The 21,621-nt window shown below is 34.8% G+C and overlaps 1 protein-coding gene across 2 annotated transcripts in view; it reads left to right on the top strand.

Annotated features, from left to right (window-relative positions):
• The first annotated feature begins 2,172 nt into the window (after positions 1-2,172).
• Positions 2,173-21,621, top strand: part of LOC125651648 (sodium-dependent noradrenaline transporter-like) — a 35,271-nt gene continuing 15,822 nt past the window's right edge. The window contains exon 1 of one of the 2 annotated variants that reach the window (XM_056153010.1): positions 2,173-3,014. In XM_056153010.1, coding sequence (XP_056008985.1) covers positions 2,445-3,014 — 570 coding nt within the window. In that variant the 5' untranslated portion in view covers positions 2,173-2,444. The remainder of the gene's footprint in view (positions 3,015-21,621) is intronic. The other variant, XM_048880349.2, reaches the window with a different exon arrangement.

Here is a 21,621-nt window from a genome sequence, read left to right as displayed (position 1 = left end):
TGTGCGCCGTAAATCGAAGGTTTTTATAAAGGGTGGATCTGTAGTTCTCTGTTATGTCAAAATATTTTTTCAGAGAGTTACAGTTCTGTAGCTACTTGATAACTACCATTCCAATTCTTTTCAAATTTGGTATGAAACGGTTTTGGAATAAGGGGGACATAAATTTCAGAGCTCCTGTACCTCTGGGGCTGTAGGGGCGGGGCAAAAACTGCCCAGAATTGAAATTTAAAAAAATCCTTTTCTCTACAACTCCACATGTGTAAGAAAAACTAAATGAATAGCGATGTAGAGCAGGAAGCTCTCTACCAAAATTGTAAATTTCATGATCCACGGGGTAGGGGTTTTGACCCCCAGGGTGGGACCAAACTTAGTATATATATGGTGTTTATGTGTAAAACACTTAAATAACATCTTCTTTAGTGCTATTGATACTAAATTGAAACTAAATAGATATTTAGAAGTAGCAGGTAGTCCTTTATTAAAATTGTAAATTTGATGATTCCATGGGTATGGGTTTTGGGATCAGGGTGGAACCAAAATGGTCTGTTATTAAATGTGTGATCAATAGAAATTTTTAACTTTCTTGATAACTACCATTCCAATTCTTTTCAAATCTGGTATGAAGCATCTTTGGGACAAAGGGGATATACTAGTAAATTGTAAATTTCAGGACTCGTGTGGCCCTAAGGGAGGGGTAAAAACTACCCAAAATTGACAAATTTTCAAAAATCTTTCTAGAAACGCACATCTGTAAGAAAAACTAAATGCATATGCATATCACTGATTTTGCTATAGTGATGTAGAGCAGGAAGGCCTCTACCAAAATTGTAAATTTCATGATCCCCGGGGTAGGGTTTCTGACCCCAGGGTGTGGCCAAACTTAATATATATATATATATATATATATATATATATATAGTGGGATAAATTTCCTGTGGGTCTCTTGTTGTACTAGCATTAGCTAGTGACTTTATTCAAAAGATCCATAGCTCTTATCGTGCACCTTGTCAAATAGTGTTCAAAGACCAGGACTACATGATGGCAACGGTATGAATAGATGATCTCCCTCCCAAATTATGTTTCATTCCAACTTTCAGAGAAAGGTTTTTTCTATATACATGTAGTACATTTTTTTTTTTTTTTTTTTTTTTGCATAGCTGTCTTAACATACATGCACTTATTAATTCAAACAAATAAAAACGCGATTATGATGAAACAAAATCATTTTCAGTATGAACTTTTCAAAATGAGACAAAATACAAGCGTTGATTAATTAGATGAGCCGTGAGATTCGTACATTGATTGTCTGTATTATTAAAAAAAATTGCATTCTTATTTTCATAGTAGTCAAATAAAAAGATATTATTGAGAACATGAAAAATAGCCAGCGGAGCATATGACACAGGGTGTATGGAAATTGACTTGATACAAACCAGGGTCAGGTTTCTAAAAAAGAAACACGCAAGATAAAAACCATTGTCTTACAGTATAACAAAACATGGCTGAAAGTTACATTATCAGTTCCTAAGTGCCATACAGTCGATAAAGTGCAAATCCGCATCCCGTGGAGACGAATTAGTTCAAAAAGGTCATTCATCTTTGGCTGTGTTGGACCGTGATCCAAAGTAACAGTTTTGATCCGTGTTGGCGCAAAATCATACACATGTAGACATAGTCAGAATCAGAAAAGCTCTTATGTAATCTGCATAGGTTATTAAACTCAAACTGTGTTTGATTTGTCATTTTCAAAATACATTGCGATTCCATTCGTTTATAAAATAAAATTAAAGTTTTTGTTTTTTTAATTCTCACCGCACTAAGACAGCAAAGTGAATCCGTACGCTGATAATGGAAGAATCTTCTAACCAATGAAGAAAAATCTCGGGGTTTCTATCTATCATAATACTAGTAGCTAAAATAAAATACAAGCAAACGAAATTTGACAGCTTACTTAGATAATCACAATCCAGTAGAAATATATGCACAAATAATTACAATACATAAACGTAAATTAATTTTTTTATTATTTTATTATGCACCTTCCCCAGTCATCCTGGGGGGTGTTTAAATGCAGAGTGAATACATTTTAAACGAAAAACATAAAATACCTGTCTAAAACGAGTTTAGATTCTGCTGGCGGAGTAATTTTGCCCAACGAGATACAGCGGGAGTAAAAAGCTCCAGTGATTGGTGAACCGCGGGAAATGCGCTGCAAGAGCGATTTTCACCGGATCAAACGTCAGATTAGCATCTAAAAGTTAACATAATATTCACATTGAGATAAAGAACATTTTCAGATTGATACTGAAACCACAGACAATGATTTCAAATATTTTGAAAGAAATGGACAAAATTTGAAATCTATGACGTGTATATTATTTGGGGAAAAACATCGTAAATCACAGTTCCAGATGGGATATTTCTTCGGATATTAAAACAATCATATGACGGAAGAATCTGAACACAGATATTGTGTAACCCTAGATTTGGATATCCCAGATACACGTGATCAAAATGAAATTGAAAGTCACTCGGGGAATTTGGCCCTATTACACCTAGAGGACAGCGATTCCGATGTACGAAACAATCCTCAGGCTACCAACGATAATGAAGGGGAATCACAGGCTGTGTTTTATATTGAAGACGAGTTAGGTAATTCTGATGAAAGTGATTTACTCAGTAAAGAAAGTGAGAGTGATATACTGTTTATATCGGAAGATCGGTCGCCGGAACAAACAGAGTGTCCAAGCCATGATCAGGAGAAAACAAATGTAAACGAAGAAGCCACCTGTGACGATTATAACGAAGAGGTGCCGCAGTTTCAGGTAGTGTACTCTGAGGAAGAAAAAATATCCGATGATGAGTTACCTGATTTTCTTGCCCCATGTCGTGACGGAGAAAGGCGGGAGTCCAAATGGAGCGCGACAATTTTATTTGTGGCGTCAGAAGTTCAACTTATTATTGATCTTGCCGAGTTTTGTCCTCCAGAGGGATATCTTACAGAGCCATCAAAGGTAAGACCAAATATGCAATAGATGTAATATTATCAAGAAGAATCCATTTTCAGAATATGACATTTTCCCTATATATAGTATGTACATGTTTTACATATTTTATTCCGTTTATAGCAATATTGCCTGTTATTAGATAACACCAAGTATTCTAAATGTGAGTCTAACAATGTGACATTCTGTGTGTCTCGTTTACACGCTTTTTTAAAAAAGCTGTTGTTTCTTTCTTTTCTTTTTTGTAAGAGATGATTTATTTACCTAAGTAATTGTATCAAAATTATTGCATCCCACTCGCAAATATCTGAGTCTTTTCACGATGGAACTTTATTTTAATCTTGAAATGCAAACATCCAGTATGCAAATTTTTATCACTGATGATGAAATTATAAATGGATTTTTCATATAGTTTGAAAAATTTCACGCCGTTTTACATTGGGCACTCTATGGGGTGGTGAAGTTAATAATCCGGAAAAGCCAAGTTTCACATGCGCCGTTGCATTATCAGAAATAAATTGCTTTTTCCAAATGTTTGATAATTGAATATTTTTTAGCAGAATTTAAGGACAGTGGAAACATGATATTGAAAGTTGTCATATAGTTTACACAGACTGTGTAATTGCTAAAATGCATATCTGCTGTGGACGTTTTTTTTCCCTTTATCCTTATTTGTGTATTCTGACCCAAAGCCAGATCTTCATAACATGATAGAATTGAAATCCTTCAAAAACTTTCTTACACATTATCATGAAATTGACATGATGCGTGTATCTGTGATGACTTGTGGAAAACCCAGTGATATACATGTAGATGTTTTTTTCTCTCCTGGTGCTTTGTGTATATTCTGATTTTCACAGTGCATCATCTCAACATACTGTCATGTCGCACTTTGTACACATGTCGGTAAAATATCTTCGTTTAGGAGCTCAACCGTGTGCTTTTCTCACTCACAAATTGATTTATAACAGTATACTTTTTGAGATGATCTTAATTGTTTAATCAAGAAATATTTCATTTTTAAAAATATGTATATGATGTTATGAAATGCGACGCTTCACGCCGGTATACTTCAAGCGTTACTGATCATACCCTCATGTATTTTCAAAAATGAAATTCGTTTTTTCATATTTACATTTTACTTTCATTTCTGTAGGAATTCCAAGCTGTTAAAATAGACGTACTATATCTGTATTCATACGCGCATTGTTTACAACTGCAGCGAATTCATGAGGAAATGGCTATCATTACAATTTGTAAAGATAATAAGGGCAAAATAATTGTAAATGTAAATATGCTATTGTGTATGAATTCATTTATTCACTTTATCTGCTCAAACCACAATGGAAGTGGTACATGAGTACAATACAGAAATTTAACGTCAGAGGAATGTGTATAGGATGAAACTGAAAGCTTTATAAGCATCACTACTCGTGTCGGTAAAAGTGAATTATTATCAAAGAAGTGTTTAATAACATAGAATACCAGTGAAACTGTACATTTAGCATCAACTGCGCTGTGTTATAAGATTTAAACATGAAGATCGATAGATCGTACTACACTTAAGAAATAAATTTTATTTTTGTGAATACATGAGGGTATGAATACATGCGGGTATGAATACATGCGGGTATGAATACATGAGGGTATGAATGCATGAGGGTATGAATACATGCGGGTATGATCATGAACTGTGACGCTTCAGGTCGGCATACTTCATAAAGTGCGATAGCGCTTCATTAAAAGTATTCCGTTTCGAAGCCGTGCAGATGTACTTTCAAAATTATATTTACATTCTACTTTCTTTTCTGTCGGAATTCTCAGTTGTTAAAGTAAACATACTTTATCCTTACGATTCATACGCGCATTTTTTACAACTACAGTGTACAATGTATTTATGAGAGGGCTTAAATAGGCTATGCCTGCTGCCCGATCCCATTCACTTTGTGAATAAAATATAGTTTTAAAAAAAAATGTGTTTATGAGGAAATGGCAATCAATGCAATTTTTAAAGACGTCAATGCAAATACAATGGAATGCAAATATTTTGTTTTATTTGCTATTACAATGGCACAATATTTAAACATGCGCATCTTGACCCAAGTTTTTCGTCGAGTTATATATAAGTCTGAAATACCAGTAAGCAAAACAAAAGTTGACATAAACATAATAAAGAAAAGGGACATACTTTGGAGGCTTTGTTTCTTGGACAGTAATAAGATTCCATGTGTTTGAAATCAAAAGTTGGATTATTGGGGGTTTCTTGTGGTCAGATATGTAATTATGGAGATCGATTTTTGTCCCTTCTTCACCTTTGTGTCAAATTTTCAGTATACGTGGAGAATCCTCGCTTATCTAGGAGTCACATAATTTTACTTTTGTATATACTTTCAGTACTTTCTTTCTTCATCAACCGTAAGCAAGATTGTTATGTATGCATTGTCGTAATTCTTCATGTAACTTTAAATTTCTTACGTACCGTTTTATTTACAGACAATTTTTTGATTTTGTATTGTGATGTCACACTTATTGTATGATAATTACAACGACACCTCTATTCTTTCTTAAATTGCGATAAATGTCCATTTAACGTAAAAGAATTGTGCAAAACGAGCAATAAACTAACCAACACATCTATTGGATATGTTTACGAATTTGTGAATTCGAAAATTATTCTAGTATTCTGTACCCCCCCCCCCCCCCCAACAACAAAATATCCCTTACTAAAGGAATGATATAAGTTTTTTGTGTTTATTTTTCCCGTTTTTGTATCGATATGTCTAAACTTGATGTTTGCTTTTCGCCATCATTAAAAGTTGAAAATTGCAGTTACAGAAAAAGGACACTTGTCCTCATTAAAGGGTGAATGAGTGAAATGGTCAAATGAATTCCCCCCCCCCCCCCAAAACATTTTAAAAAAACACACCAAGAATATACCAATTCAATTTAAACTTGTTGCCTGCACTTTGGAATAGGGATGGTTTCTCTTGTAACGCCTAAAGCTGATCATAGAAAAATCTGGGAAGTTTACTTTTAATCAACAACAGGAAATGAAGACGTATCGCACAATGGCTGTATCTAACCATTGAATTGTACATCCTAGGTTTTCCATTGCATAATATTGACAACTAGCGAATGTCTGGGCCACGTTGTATCCACTAACCAGATATAAGGAGCAATGCTCTCGGCTGTGAGAGTTTTTTCTATTTAGTAGGCGAAAGACGATGGTTTCATTTTAAATGATGATTTTCTGTGTTATCAGTTCATGATCAGACAATGTGTATACTTACAATTCTATAAAACTGTTCAAATCAATGCATTTTATAATCTGCAGTCAGCTGATTCTGGAGTGCAATAACCTGTTATGCACATTTTCTTTAAACTTGAGAAGCAGAGATAAAAAAAACAGATAAATATGAATAAATAAGACATGCATATCTTATCTTCATGTTTTCTAATGGTTTATCAACTTGATAAAATTCAAACAAGAAGGGATACTTACTTGAAACACCCGGGAGCAGTGTATAGTCTTAGTATTTTCTTTGCATAAGTATCACGCAGTTCTTCGACATAGTATTATGGGATATTTAGTTGAATAGTTCCTTCAACAAACTCGTTGAATGCCATGGTAAGCAGAGAACAGGGTGGATAAGGATTTTGTCATTTTGTTTCTAAATATTCTTCACGTTGCTTGGGACGTGAGATGTCAGAATATGATCTTCATTAAAAAGCGATCGGGAAAGTAGTGCATTGCTTTTAATTATATAACTCTTTATTAACATAGAAATCATTAAACAGGGTTTGACACTAAGGCACGTCCGACCGACCGAGTCTACTAAATGATGGGTCCGGTCGGGTAAAATGTCGATTTACTAGTCCAACTGGTCGTGTTGAAAAAATAAACAAGAAACTTTAAAACAATAAGATTGTAAAGAGTTTGTGAGCAATTTTGAACCGCGTGATGACATATAATCTTTATTTCTATTTCTAATACATAAGTCGGGATCGGAAGTGATGTTTTACGACATCTGCTCGATGCGTGTAAAGTTATGTTTCGGATAAATAGATATAAACTGAATTCATTTTTTAAAAACACGTTTATTTGAATTAAATATAAGAAAGTGTTTATCAAATTAATAAATTACGTCGTAAAGAGCCATTTTTCGGTGTTGACATATGTGCAGGAATGTCTCTATATTCAAATACGACGACTCGTCCTCAAGGAAAGATGTCCCAAGAAAGAAAAGGAAAAGGTTGGGAAGAAACAAAGCAGGGCTTATGAAATAGAAATTTAAAAAAAAAAAAACCGGTTGAGATCATTTTATTCTAAATGGACTAAAGAATTCCCGTGCCGAGTAGAATTTAACGAAACAGAAAATGCGTTTGAAAATTAAAGCATATCAAATTGATTGACGAGACTGATGTTTTTGAGACAATCAAATAAGGATTAGTTCAAACTTAACGTTTGTCATTAGAAGTAAGTAATTGAATATGGAGAAACTAACACTTTTTTCTGTACAGTTGGTCAGGGCTAGTGGATGTAAGGTCAGGTCTAGTAAAATTCATTTGAAGTAGCCCGACTGGTCTAGTGCTCAAAAAAGTAAATGTCAAACCCTGTTAAATGATAACCTATTTTAGGATATTCCCTTTCTAAATGTTTCTTTATGACATTTCTTAAAGTGTGTTTGAATCCTTCTGAAAATAGCATTAAAATGGCACTGACAAAAAATGACATTCGAAAAAGTGAACTATTATCAAGATGCTGCTTACAAAAGACCGATTTCACTCTTCTCAAGAAAACATAATAACAAGAAGAATGATGTCGATACTCAAGAAAGCTTGCTTTATTTTGACATGTAATTACAAGATATAACACTTTGTTTACTTATTTCAACACCTGCCATCAATCAATTGCTTTAATGCGGAATGTATTTTCAGATCCTGGGCCGTGAAATGTATACATGTAAGTTTCTATTTCCTTTCACCCCCGACAAGAAGGGTAACATTATCTAAGTAACATAAGCAAGTTCTGGATGGAAGAATGCAAATTAAAAAGCATTTAATGGGTCTGTCAGTAGCCATTATTGAAAAACGTTGTATTCACTGTCAAATTTGATGTGCATGTTTGCTCGGTCTCAACACTGGCATTCGAATTGCAGATCAAGTGGTCGTGGTTCTTCGATGTGAATAAAATGTAAGAGCTTCATGAAGGTGCAAGTATTAGGCGTGGGCGTTCATAAAAAAGACTCTGAAGAACATTGCTGCATGATATTTAGAGACAAGCGAACTTAAGTAACCTGAGATATCATACGAAGGGTTTCCTCTTTTCACATTGTCTTCAAATTTCAAGTTTGTTTTCATAAGAAAAATATAATGAAATTTTAAAATTATTTCCGAATGGATGGAAGAGGCAAAATGATGAGACATGTACTTAACTAGAAATTCATAGAAAACATTTACAGAAAATAAGTTATACTTTACTTTAATTACTTTATTTAAATGTGAAAAAAACAGACTGTTTTTACAAAAGTGGCTTGGTTACGACGCGTGCGGAATAGAAAACAGTGCAAAAATGTGCAGCTTTGCATTAAATTTGATGTGTGTGTTTTCTCGGTCTCAAGACTGATATTCTGGATATAGGATATCTGAGGACAGTAGCACATTTTAATGATTTATGAGGCCATCTCCTAGGATCCCCAGTGCTTTTCTGAATATGACGTAATTGTATTCGAAAGTTGAGCATACACTATTCAGCAAAATCAAGTGCATATTTGAAACTAAAAATAGTTTAGGGGGAGTTAGATCCAAACTATAGAGTTCTTTTGAGGACTAAATTTTCCACATACGCTGTTGCCAGAGCTCTATCGTGTACAACGGATATTGAAAACCTGGTTGTTATACGAATACATCCAAGATGATTCATATATTGTATTTTTAAAGAGATAAAAGTTTCATTTTCAATTCAAATAATGTAAAAGTGTTTTCGTATGATTAATATTTTGAAAAAAACAGTGCTAAAATTTATTCATCACAATGGGCATGACATTTTTCACACAATTTTTCGCTGTGTGTGTCCACTTCGCATTGCCGAAATACATGTGCAATAATTCAATTTAAAAAATTGATCAACTCAAACGTCACGACCAATTCAAAGGTTCCTGTTTATGGAATTGAAATTAATATTATACCTACTCCTTATAAAGAAGAGGGTGAAACGGTTGTGACTGGATTGAGAGATTTACATGTAGTTTTAAAGAAACGTCGATTCTATACGTTTCTGATGTAGTTTGGTATGACATAAATTTCTCTAGAGTAGTAAAATAATAAAATAGGAATTATCGAGAAATAATATCATTGAAATATTTATATTGTTCTTATCTGTCCATTTACAAAACCTTTAATTTTTTCCTATAAAGTATTCCATCTATTGTTAGGTACAATTAATTAATTATTGGTTTATGTGTCTGTCCAAAAGTGAAACAAGCAAAGAGGAGATGTTGACTTTAATGCTTTCTCTTTTCCCCCTTCTGACCAGGTCAACAAGAAATGTTTTTTTTTATCCCTGCTGATTTTAGACAGATGATGTACACAATTCTCCAAAGATAAAGACTATATTTATCTTTGACCTGACAGAAACAAATTGGTATCTATGAATTTAGATATATATATATACCAAGAAAAATTAAACCCAGGATAGTGGAGTTAATTATATATTGTAACAGCTGGATTTATAGATATACATTGTACATGTATACAAAAATTGTAACGAAGGCCAAATATTGGAGCAGAACTTGAGATTACTTTTCACAACTTTCTCGTGTGCGAAACAAAAACAGGTTTACTATTTCACATAATTGTTAGGGTAATTTAGTTCCTCTCTTTGATAATAAAGGAAGCTTGTTATAAATTCTTATAGTGTTAGAAATTATTTCAATTTGGAGAGAAGCTGTATAATTTTTTTTTTATCAATTCCTAGAATCTAATATCATTTCTTCACGTGGTATGTTAGTAGATGCCTGTTTAGGAATACATGCCTTAATTGTGTTTCCACGAGATACACAAAGTCTCAATGGCTTTTTCTCGTAATAGTGGCCAGGTCAAACGCAGTTGGATGTTGCATGAGCATGCGTGGAGAATACATGTCTGATAGTGTTTGATATGCTGTGATGTATTTTACTAGGAGATGAAATATATGATTCATAAATCTGTACGTTCTGTCCGACCCCCTTCACGATACCCACCAAAACGAGCTGGGAGGAACATAAAAGACGATTTGATATCGTTGAAACGATATCAAATCGAGAAATCTACGACTTGTGAAAATTAAGTATGAGAGCAGTGTTGAATACTCGCGGTCATTGATTTTCCCCGAGTGTTCAAAAAGATAGAGGAAGACAAGCGTAATTTCCTATTCGCTTGTATATTGCCATGGAAGTAGTTCCTTCAATTGTAATTGTTTTGTATGACGAAATCAGGATGAGTTTACTTTTCTAAGATCAATATTAGCCAAGTTTAAGTAATAAATTTTAAAATAACTATTTGATAAAGATACGGAAGATTTAAAAGAATGAGAACATAAACTCGCTTTTTCGAAACACAAAGATGAAAAGTTTGATACCATGCATATTACGTACGATCTAGCAAGAGAGAAAACTTTTGAGGGAAAATGTTTTACATGGAAATGATTTCAGTAATCAGAAAAGATATAGACGATTAATTAGATATACAAATAAAGTTTATTGCAGGATCATATTCAAGGTCTAATTTTCCATTTATATCATGTCATCAAACAGATGCCATATCCAACGAAATCATAAAATCTTGACGATCCACAAAAACTTGTACTCTCTCTCTCTCTCTCTCTCTCTCTCTCTCTCTCTCTATATATATATATATATATATATATATATACATGTATATCTTGAAATAACAAATACACTTCGGTATTGTAGCGGCTTGATGACGTCAATTACAATGTTAAAAAGCAGATTCGGTTCATATGCTTTCCTCAGCGCCATATACTATCATTCTCATATTTTACCGAACCAAATGGTTACACTTGTTATATTTAATATTCATTGATCCATTTGAAATACATTTAAATTATAACACACTAAAACCTAATTAAAAATTACATTTAAATTATAACACACTAAAACCTAATTAAAAATTACATTTAAATTATAACACACTAAAACCTAATTAAAGATTACATTTAAATTATAACACACTAAAACCTAATTAAAAATTACATTTAAATTATAACACACTAAAACCTAATTAAAAATTACATTTAAATTATAACACACTAAAACCTAATTAAAAATTACATTTAAATTATAACACACTAAAACCTAATTAAAAATTACATTTAAATTATAACACACTAAAACCTAATTAAAGATTACATTTAAATTATAACACACTAAAACCTAATTAAAAATTACATTTAAATTATAACACACTAAAACCTAATTAAAAAATTACATTTAAATTATAACACACTAAAACCTAATTAAAAATTACATTTAAATTATAACACACTAAAACCTAATTAAAAATTACATTTAAAATATGCCGTAGAGCTTTTGCAGTAAGCCACTTTTGATATGTAATAATGGAAAACTTCATTATATTCGATAAAACTGTGATGTGCAATGTGTTGTTATGATTTGCAGATTTGAATTTTGCAAATAGAGATCCAGTGATAGCGAATCAAATTAAAGGTAACACTTGTGTAAACGTCATCAAAATGTGTCATAAATTGGAGTACTCTTGTTTTCACACTTAGTCTAATACGACAGGAGAAGACATTTAGATAGGATAATGTTCACCGACATCAGTTACATGTAGGCTTCAGTGAAACCATATACGCTGTGGGAGAAGACAATGGACATCAGTTACATGTAGGCTTCAGTGAAACCATATACGCTGTGGGAGAAGACAATGGACATCAGTTACATGTAGGCTTCAGTGAAACCATGCACAATACGCTGTGGGGGAAGACAATGGACATCAGTTACATGTAGGCTTCAGTGAAACCATGCACGATACGCTGTGGGGGAAGACAATGGACATCAGTTACATGTAGGCTTCAGTGAAACCATGCACGATACGCTGTGGGGGAAGACAGTGGACATCAGTTACATGTAGGCTTCAGTGAAACCATGCACGATACGCTGTGGGGGAAGACAGTGGACATCAGTTACATGTAGGCTTCAGTGAAACCATGCACATTACGCTGTGGGGGAAGACAGTGGACATCAGTTACATGTAGGCTTCAGTGAAACCATGCACAATACGCTGTGGGGGAAGACAGTGGACATCAGTTACATGTAGGCTTCAGTGAAACCATGCACATTACGCTGTGGGGGAAGACAGTGGACATCAGTTACATGTAGGCTTCAGTGAAACCATGCACATTACGCTGTGGGGGAAGACAGTGGACATCAGTTACATGTAGGCTTCAGTGAAACCATGCACATTACGCTGTGGGGGAAGACAGTGGACATCAGTTACATGTAGGCTTCAGTGAAACCATGCACATTACGCTGTGGGGGAAGACAGTGGACATCAGTTACATGTAGGCTTCAGTGAAACCATGCACATTACGCTGTGGGGGAAGACAGTGGACATCAGTTACATGTAGGCTTCAGTGAAACCATGCACATTACGCTGTGGGGGAAGACAGTGGACATCAGTTACATGTAGGCTTCAGTGAAACCATGCACGATACGCTGTGGAGGAAGACAATGGCCGTTTTCATCCTCATACACGTTAGAATATTCAAGCTAAAAATAACATTCGCAAACCCATTGACTGTAGAAATATCTTTACTATGTGTTCGCACAATTCAGGAAAAATTTTAAAGTTGAAGAAGTTGACAAGCTTAGAACTTAATCTAACATTCGCATCTAAAAATACTCTAAATAGCCCATTACTCAATCAAAGCATTAAAAGATTTGATAAGGATATCGAAAGCCGTCAAAAGTTACAAAACCGATATACGCACCTTGTTTGTAGCACTTGAGCATATTTAACACCTTTGAAAACTTATATTTCCCTTGAATATTGGCGATCAGGTAGTGTTCTTGTTTTATCTACCCGTTATCTGTTGACTCTAAACTTACGTAGGATTACTTTGAACTCCACAGGATGGTTTGAACTTTGTGTCTGATGAAAGTCATTTTCAGACAAAAATTGGCGAGAAAATATTTTAAAGCTTAGAAATATACGTGACAGAGAGTTAATTTAACCTATACAAACTAGATATGTTATTCTTTTAGATCAATCAGAATATCAACTAAAACAGACCCCCCCCCCCCCTTAAAAAAACCATGCACGTAGAATGATCTGAGAATAGATTTTGAAAACTTCTATTGGTCTTCTATAAAACTTCTATCTTCTAAATAAATATATTAATTGCTAATTAGTTGCACGAAAATACACTATATTACAGAAGTAAAGGAACACAAATTTTGATGGGCACTTAAAAATAGTATTCAGCAGGGGTATTTACAAATAAATCGACCAGGAACAGACTTTCCATCATGTCTATACTTTTGGCCATCCACTGTAGAAAATTGTTTAACGTGTCCAAAGTAAGACTTTCTCTCTTGTGGTACACGAAGATTATCATACGCCATCTGTTTCATGCTAAATGCGACTATAATATTGATGCTGTCTTGGTTTAATAATGTTCAAATTTTGCAAGGAGGACAGTTTTCTCTGATGATATGGGTACTCAGTGGTACCCTGATATATTTCTTTGATCTGTGTATACAGTGGTACCCTGACAGTTTTCTCTGATGATCTGGGTTTACAGTGGTACCCTGACAGTTTTCTCTGATGATCTGGGTATACAGTGATACCCTGATGGATTTCTTTGATGATCTGGGTATACAGTGGTACCTGACAGTTTTCTCTGATGATCTGGGTATACAGTGGTACCTGACAGTTTTCTCTGATGATCTGGGTATACAGTGGTACCTGACAGTTTTCTCTGATGATCTGGGTATACAGTGGTACCCTGACAGTTTTCTCTGATGATCTGGGTATACAGTGGTACCTGACAGTTTTCTCTGATGATCTGGGTATACAGTGGTACCCTGACAGTTTTCTCTGATGATCTGGGTATACAGTGGTACCTGACAGTTTTCTCTGATGATCTGGGTATACAGTGGTACCCTGGCAGATTTCTCTGATGATCTGGGTATACAGTGGTACCCTGGTCCAGGACGTGTTCCTGTTGCGTGACAGATTTTTCGTGCTAACCCCTACTCGTTACTAGTTTCTACTATATCTTTATTTAGAGATTCATTCTAGTCTCTATTCGTTACTAGTTTCGACTACTTGTTTACATGTATTTGAAAATGTGTGCTAGTCTCAACTAAGTTACGTGTACTTTCTAATACAGTATGTTATTGTCACGGTATGTGGAATCGGGATGAAGGGCAACATGATCGATTACCATAATGTTATCTGAACTCTTGCGGGATTGGTGTGTAATAGTTTAGGTAGGTAAAGGAGTATGCCTCGTGTTGCCATTCATGCTGAAATTGTAGTCGACGATGGCGAAGTACGGCATACGTCACCTTTTCCAACATGCTACGTCCGAAGTTCTGGTGACAATCGGTGACGTGTTGTGTTTTGTAGGATAACTCGGCGTAATTTCTCCAAATGATGAGGGCCATGTATATTTGTCTTTGCCACTGATTTGATCTATGTATTGTAAGAATGTAATTCTGAATGATTTTGCAGGTCAGCAACAGCGGCTGTCATTGTATTCCGCACTCAGTGAAGTTTACAAGTTTTCTAAAGTATTTGCCTTAAACAAGATTTATATTATGTTATGTATGAGCTTTATTGATCTTACAAAGTTCTGGACCAAACAACATTTCTGCTTAAATCCCAGCAAATTTTATTATCTATATTACGTCAAATGACCTTGGATGAGGACCATAACACGCCATCAGGTCATAGAAATATTTAAAAACCTAAGAAGTTTAATAAAGGTAGTGACTGTTCCTTCGTCAAACACCCGTTATTGGAAGTCAAGGTCACGAGATTTAGTCACGGTAGGTGTGGCACGTTAAAGAAACCTCACTGTTACGGCCCTAATCGCTGTGCATAGGTCAAAAGTTTAGACACTTCACATACAGCTGGTGAAGTCTATGTTAGTTAAAAATTCTCGAATGGGACATAAAATATCACAGAAAAAGGAAAAAAAAAAACTATTGACAGAATTTTGTACTACTCTCCCTCTCCCAAGGTTACCCGACCCTTGGTCAAGTATCAAAGATTAAATATACCCCTATGTTATAAATGTATGAAGCATAGGCATCACAATTTCGTCTATTGCAAAGAAGCATGTTGGATTTGTAAATGACTTCCTGAGATCATGTAGACGACTCTTGCCAGGAGTTACTGGGATCATTTTCTAACTATTCATTAGCAACATCAGACCATTTCCAATGATAGTCGCTAGGTCAAATACATTTCGATGCTGCATGAGAAAAAGTCTGATAAACTGTGGATATATGTTGTGATCTATTTTACTAGGAAGTGAAATATGATCAATAAATTAATACAGTCTGTCTGACTCCCTTCACAATATTTAACAAGACGAGCAGAAAGGAACATAAACCACGATTTGATATCGTTGAAACGAGAAATTTACGCCTTGTGAAAATAAGCATGAGAGCAGTGTTGAATACTCGCGCTCATTAATTTTCCCGAGTGTTTTAAAAAAAAAAGAAGATGAAGACAAGTGAAATTTCCTATTACTTTATGTTGCCATGAACAAACGATTGTTTTGTATAGACGAAATCATGAAGGCAAAGACTTCCAAGGTCAACGGTAGCCGTTTTTTGTGAAGTATTCAGTTCAATAACTATTTAAGATACGAAAGATGTAAAAGAATTTACTTATCGGAAACACAGGGACGCAGAAGCTCAGCTGCTGTATGCTATATAACGCTTCATAGTCTTTACGAAGCTATGGCCCGGACATTCTCCCAGTGACCTTTGCATTGTCCAAATGACCACGACATACAACATGACTCCATTTCTCCATCAGTCACCCATATCTTGTTCAAATGAAATTAATCTAGTATATGTCAACATACCCTGAGGTCATGAGATCTTTATGTTAAGCATGGACATCTCTATTGCAAAGGCACACACTGACAGACTGGCCGATGGTTTAGTATACCACATAACGAAATATTGTGTTTAATGTAATGAAACAAAAATTACAGATGAATATCATTTTGTATTAGAGTGCAGTGCTTTATCCGGTATAAGAAAAGAATATCTACACAGAAAATATTGTACGAGACCAAATGTAATGAAAGTTTGTGAAATATGTTAAAAACCTGTGCATGTTTATTTTAAAGATATACGAATTAGTCTGTTCTCCTTTTAAAGACATAACTTCACATTTTTGTACATATTTACGTCTATATTTCATTATACCTATATATATTCCTCTGACGTTACTTGTATTGATACATGAAATTTCTGTATGGTACCTCATGTACCATTTCCATTGTGGTTTGAGCGAATAAATTGAATGAATGAACAAAAATTGATGGGATCATGTTGGATGCTGATGAGAATTGCTGGGATTACATAGATCCTGAAGAGGAATTGAATGGATTATTATATATCTACAATTCATTAGGAACGCGAGAGTTAAATAATATTTAAATCCCCTTCTTCCTTTTAAAAGTTGAACAATTTACAACAAACTTTGATATAGCTGTAAATAGGTTCTCTGGGTAACAATAATCGAAACTGATATTCGTTGGTGTTATTCTAGATCTCCCACAAATTGAGAAAACAGATATTTACAAAAGCATGAAAACAAACTATATAAGCATGAATCCAAGGTGTAGATGGTCACCAATGACCGAATCCGACAAACAGTAAATATGCAGTGGTGCTGGTTAACCAATATTTGCATCATTCATTTATAATACAAACATCAGCTTCCATTATATTCTGAAGTATTGAATTCGTGTACACCTAACGAAATAAACCCTGAGGTATGTCATTACCAGATGATTTTCTTTGGTTATATTTCACCTGACTTCTAATCAGAATTCAGCTGTTTATAAAGTACTGTGACATTCTTATATTACTATCTCTACATTGCTACATATACGAGATGACTAGTGGTTAGAGTGCTCGCTTCGCCATTGGGAGGTTCCGGGTTCGAGTGTCGACCCCGACGCCGCGCAAAACATACGAATTTTAACACAAACTAGATAGTGACTGTTCCTTTGCCAACTCCCGGCTTTCGAAATAAAAGTCATGGGTCTTTCGGATATACCTTCAAAAACCGAGATCCCGTGTCACGTTAGCCGCTGGCACGGTCAAGAACCCTCCAGCGCCATGCACATGTAACAATTTGTGGCACTTCAACTACAGCTAGTGACGTCTCTAGATGAGTGACAAATTTCTCGAATGGGAGTAAAACAACATAGAAACATAGAAACAAACATAAAATGATATATATAAGTATAAAGTTCGTGATAGTAGAAATCAGATCCTTGTTCCACGATCATAAAAGAATCCGTATACCGTGCTAAAATAATAAATCTGTATACCGTGCTAAAATCAGAACCTGTAAACCGTGCTAAAATCAGAATCTGTAAACCGTGCTAAAATCAGGATTTGTAAACCGTGCTAAAATCAGAACCCGTAAACTGTGCTAAAATCAGAATCTGTAAACCGTACTAAAATCAGAATCTGTAAACCTTGCTAAAATCAGGATCTGTAAACCGTGCTAAAATCAGAACCCGTAAACTGTGCTAAAATCAGAATCTGTAAACTGTGCTAAAATCAGAATCTGTAAACCGTACTAAAATCAGAATCTGTAAACCTTGCTAAAATCAGAATCTGTAAACTGTGCTAAAATCAGAATCTGTAAACCGTACTAAAATCAGAATCTGTAAACCTTGCTAAAATCAGGATCTGTAAACCGTGCTAAAATCAGAACCCGTAAACTGTGCTAAAATCAGATACTGTATACCATACTAAATTCAGAATCTGTAAACTGTGCTAAAATCAGAATCTGTAAACCGTGCTAAAATCAGAATCTGTATACCGTGCTAAAATCAGAATCTGTAAACCGTGCTAAAATCAGAATCTGTAAACCATGCTAAAATCAGAATCTGTAAACCGTTCTAAAATCAGAATCTGTATACCGTGCTAAAATCAGAATCTGGAAACCGTGCTAAAATCAGAATCTGTAAACCGCGCTAAAATCAAAATCTGTATACCGTGCTAAAATCAGAATCCGTAAACCGTGCTAAAATGGCATTGCAATCAAAAGTCCAAAATATTTCTGATATCATATCATCATAGTGCTGTTAAACTTTATAAGCATTTTATAGATGTTGATCGGAAGTGGGCTAAAATATAAGAAATGATAGATAATGAATTATAAAACTACATGTACATAATCTTACCTATCTCATTTTTTTCTTCATTGTTTTAATTGGAAAACATATTCAACGTTTTTATAAATTGTCTTGTTCTAATTCGTATATCAACTCCAATAAGTTAAATTAAAATATGACAGTAGTTTGATACCATGCTGATGTAGCGGGGTTCTTTCTACTTCGTTCTATTATCATGGTTCATAAATTGGCTCCCTTGATGACATTAATAGCTGAAGTACAGCATCGGAGCAATGTTGACCAGCTTTACTTTCAACTCGTAGTCTTCAACCTCCTATTTGCTGCTTTTCACACCATCATTTGAAAAATGTTCTGTCTTCAGGAAGATGACTACATCATGAACATGTGAAAGTTTCTGTTACCCACAGTTGGAATTGGTTTCCTTTCAGTAGAACGCTACTTAATATTCTTGAACTTTTAACATAGTTGTATTGGGAAGCAGACTCTCCCTATACAACCCTTCAAGGATTCAGTGCTACACCAATTCCTTGTTTATAAGTTTCCTGTACATAGAGTGTTCTTTCAGGTCGTTGGTTTATTGGCCAATATAATCACGTAACCTGACTGATTTCTTCATCACTGTATATAAAACAACGCTTCACAATTTCTTTCAAAAGCATTTATCACACTCGATACCAAATATGATTGAACATATACACAGATAACTAGATATTGCTCTGCTGATTTTCTATGGTGAAAATTAACTTCTTTAGATTGTAGAATTCACAAAATCTGGATCACAAGCTCGGTCTTATACCTCCAAGAGAGTTATAAAATCACAGGTTTTTGTGTGGTCAAATGATAAACTTTTTGTTCTCATTAACCTTGTTTCACACCACTAAACATCGAAAATAGAACCCCAGTGAAATTTTTATGTAAATTGAAAAAACCTGATTAGTAATAAGTTGTGGGATATCTGTTGAAGACTCAAGATTCTGCCATTTTTATAAACGTAAACACCCTCTGTAATGGGGAGGTATCTGGTAATGATCAACATAATGGTAGCTAATAATATTCTGCCTTCTCTTTGAATCATGACTATTTTCTATGTACTGTGTGGTCAATTCTATTAGCTCTTAACTCACTTTGCTTTCAGAACCCGTAGATGCATCCATAAATTGGTTTTCAATCTGATAATTGTAGTCTTGTATGAGATACACGTTTTTGCTTCTGTCAAAATTTAAATTCAGTTAGCTTCAAAAGACTTATAGCAATGTCTGGTTCTTTTCATGGGTCATTCCAGTAAATTGTTTTCATTTTAAGACAGAGATGAAAGGAATCAGAGAGGTGGTCAAAGTTAAAGTTTGAAGATGGGTTTTGAAAGCATGGCATGGAAGTTGTAAGTGATGATAAATTTGTGTATTTTGGTATTGCAAGGTAATGCAGAACAGCATCTTACAGATTGTACAGGACCAGACCTGGCATTATCGTAAACTCGGTCATTACAAGCAATAACACAGACAGAATCAGTACTGAGGATGGATGAGGCCATATACATATCTAAAATAACACAGACAGAATCAGTACTGAGGATGGATGAGGCCATATACATATCTAAAATAACACAGACAGAATCAGTACTGAGGATGGATGAGGCCATATACATATCTAAAATAACACAGACAGAATCAGTACTGAGCATGGATGAGGCCATATACATATCTAAAATAACACAGACAGAATCAGTACTGAGAATGGATGAGGCCATATACATATCTAAAATAACACAGACAGAATCAGTACTGAGGATGGGCGAGGCCATATACATATCTAAAATAACACAGACAGAATCAGTACTGAGAATGGGTGAGGCCATATACATACCCTAAAATAATACAGACAGAATCAGTACTAAGAATGGGTGAGGCCATATACATATCTAAAATAACACAGACAGAATCAGTACTGAGGATGGGCGAGGCCACATACATATCTAAAATAACACAGACAGAATCAGTACTGAGGATGGGCGAGGCCATATACATATCTAAAATAACACAGACAAAATCAGTACTGAGGATGGGTGAGGCCACATACATATCTAAAATAACACAGACAGAATCAGTACTGAGGATGGATGAGGCCATATACATATCTAAAATAACAGACAGAATCAGTACTGAGGATGGATGAGGCCATATACATACCCTAAAATAATACAGACAGAATCAGTACTGAGGATGGATGAGGCCATATACATATCTAAAATAACACAGACAGAATCAGTACTGAGGATGGATGAGGCCATATACATATCTAAAATAACACAGACAGAATCAGTACTGAGGATGGATGAGGCCATATACATATCTAAAATAACACAGACAGAATCAGTACTGAGGATGGATGAGGCCATATACATATCTAAAATAACACAGACAGAATCAGTACTGAGAATGGATGAGGCCATATACATATCTAAAATAACACAGACAGAATCAGTACTGAGGATGGGCGAGGCCATATACATATCTAAAATAACACAGACAGAATCAGTACTGAGGATGGATGAGGCCATATACATATCTAAAATAACACAGACAGAATCAGTACTGAGGATGGATGAGGCCATATACATATCTAAAATAACACAGACAGAATCAGTACTGAGGATGGATGAGGCCATATACATATCTAAAATAACACAGACAGAATCAGTACTGAGAATGGATGAGGCCATATACATATCTAAAATAACACAGACAGAATCAGTACTGAGAATGGATGAGGCCATATACATATCTAAAATAACACAGACAGAATCAGTACTGAGGATGGGTGAGGCCATATACATATCTAAAATAACACAGACAGAATCAGTACTGAGGATGGGTGAGGCCATATACATACCCTAAAATAATACAGACAGAATCAGTACTGAGAATGGGTGAGGCCATATACATATCTAAAATAACACAGACAGAATCAGTACTGAGGATGGGCGAGGCCATATACATATCTAAAATAACACAGACAAAATCAGTACTGAGGATGGGTGAGGCCACATACATATCTAAAATAACACAGACAGAATAAGTACTGAGGATGGGCGAGGTCATATACATATCCTAAACTAAATTTGTAAATTATGTACGATGGAATATACTCAAAACTTGCACTAACATTTTTAAAAGTGTCGCTAAAACGTTT

This window comes from Ostrea edulis, chromosome 1 (genome assembly GCF_947568905.1).
Source record: "Ostrea edulis chromosome 1, xbOstEdul1.1, whole genome shotgun sequence".
Classification (NCBI taxonomy): domain Eukaryota; kingdom Metazoa; phylum Mollusca; class Bivalvia; order Ostreida; family Ostreidae; genus Ostrea; species Ostrea edulis.
This window is presented reverse-complemented; position numbering and strand designations above follow the sequence as displayed.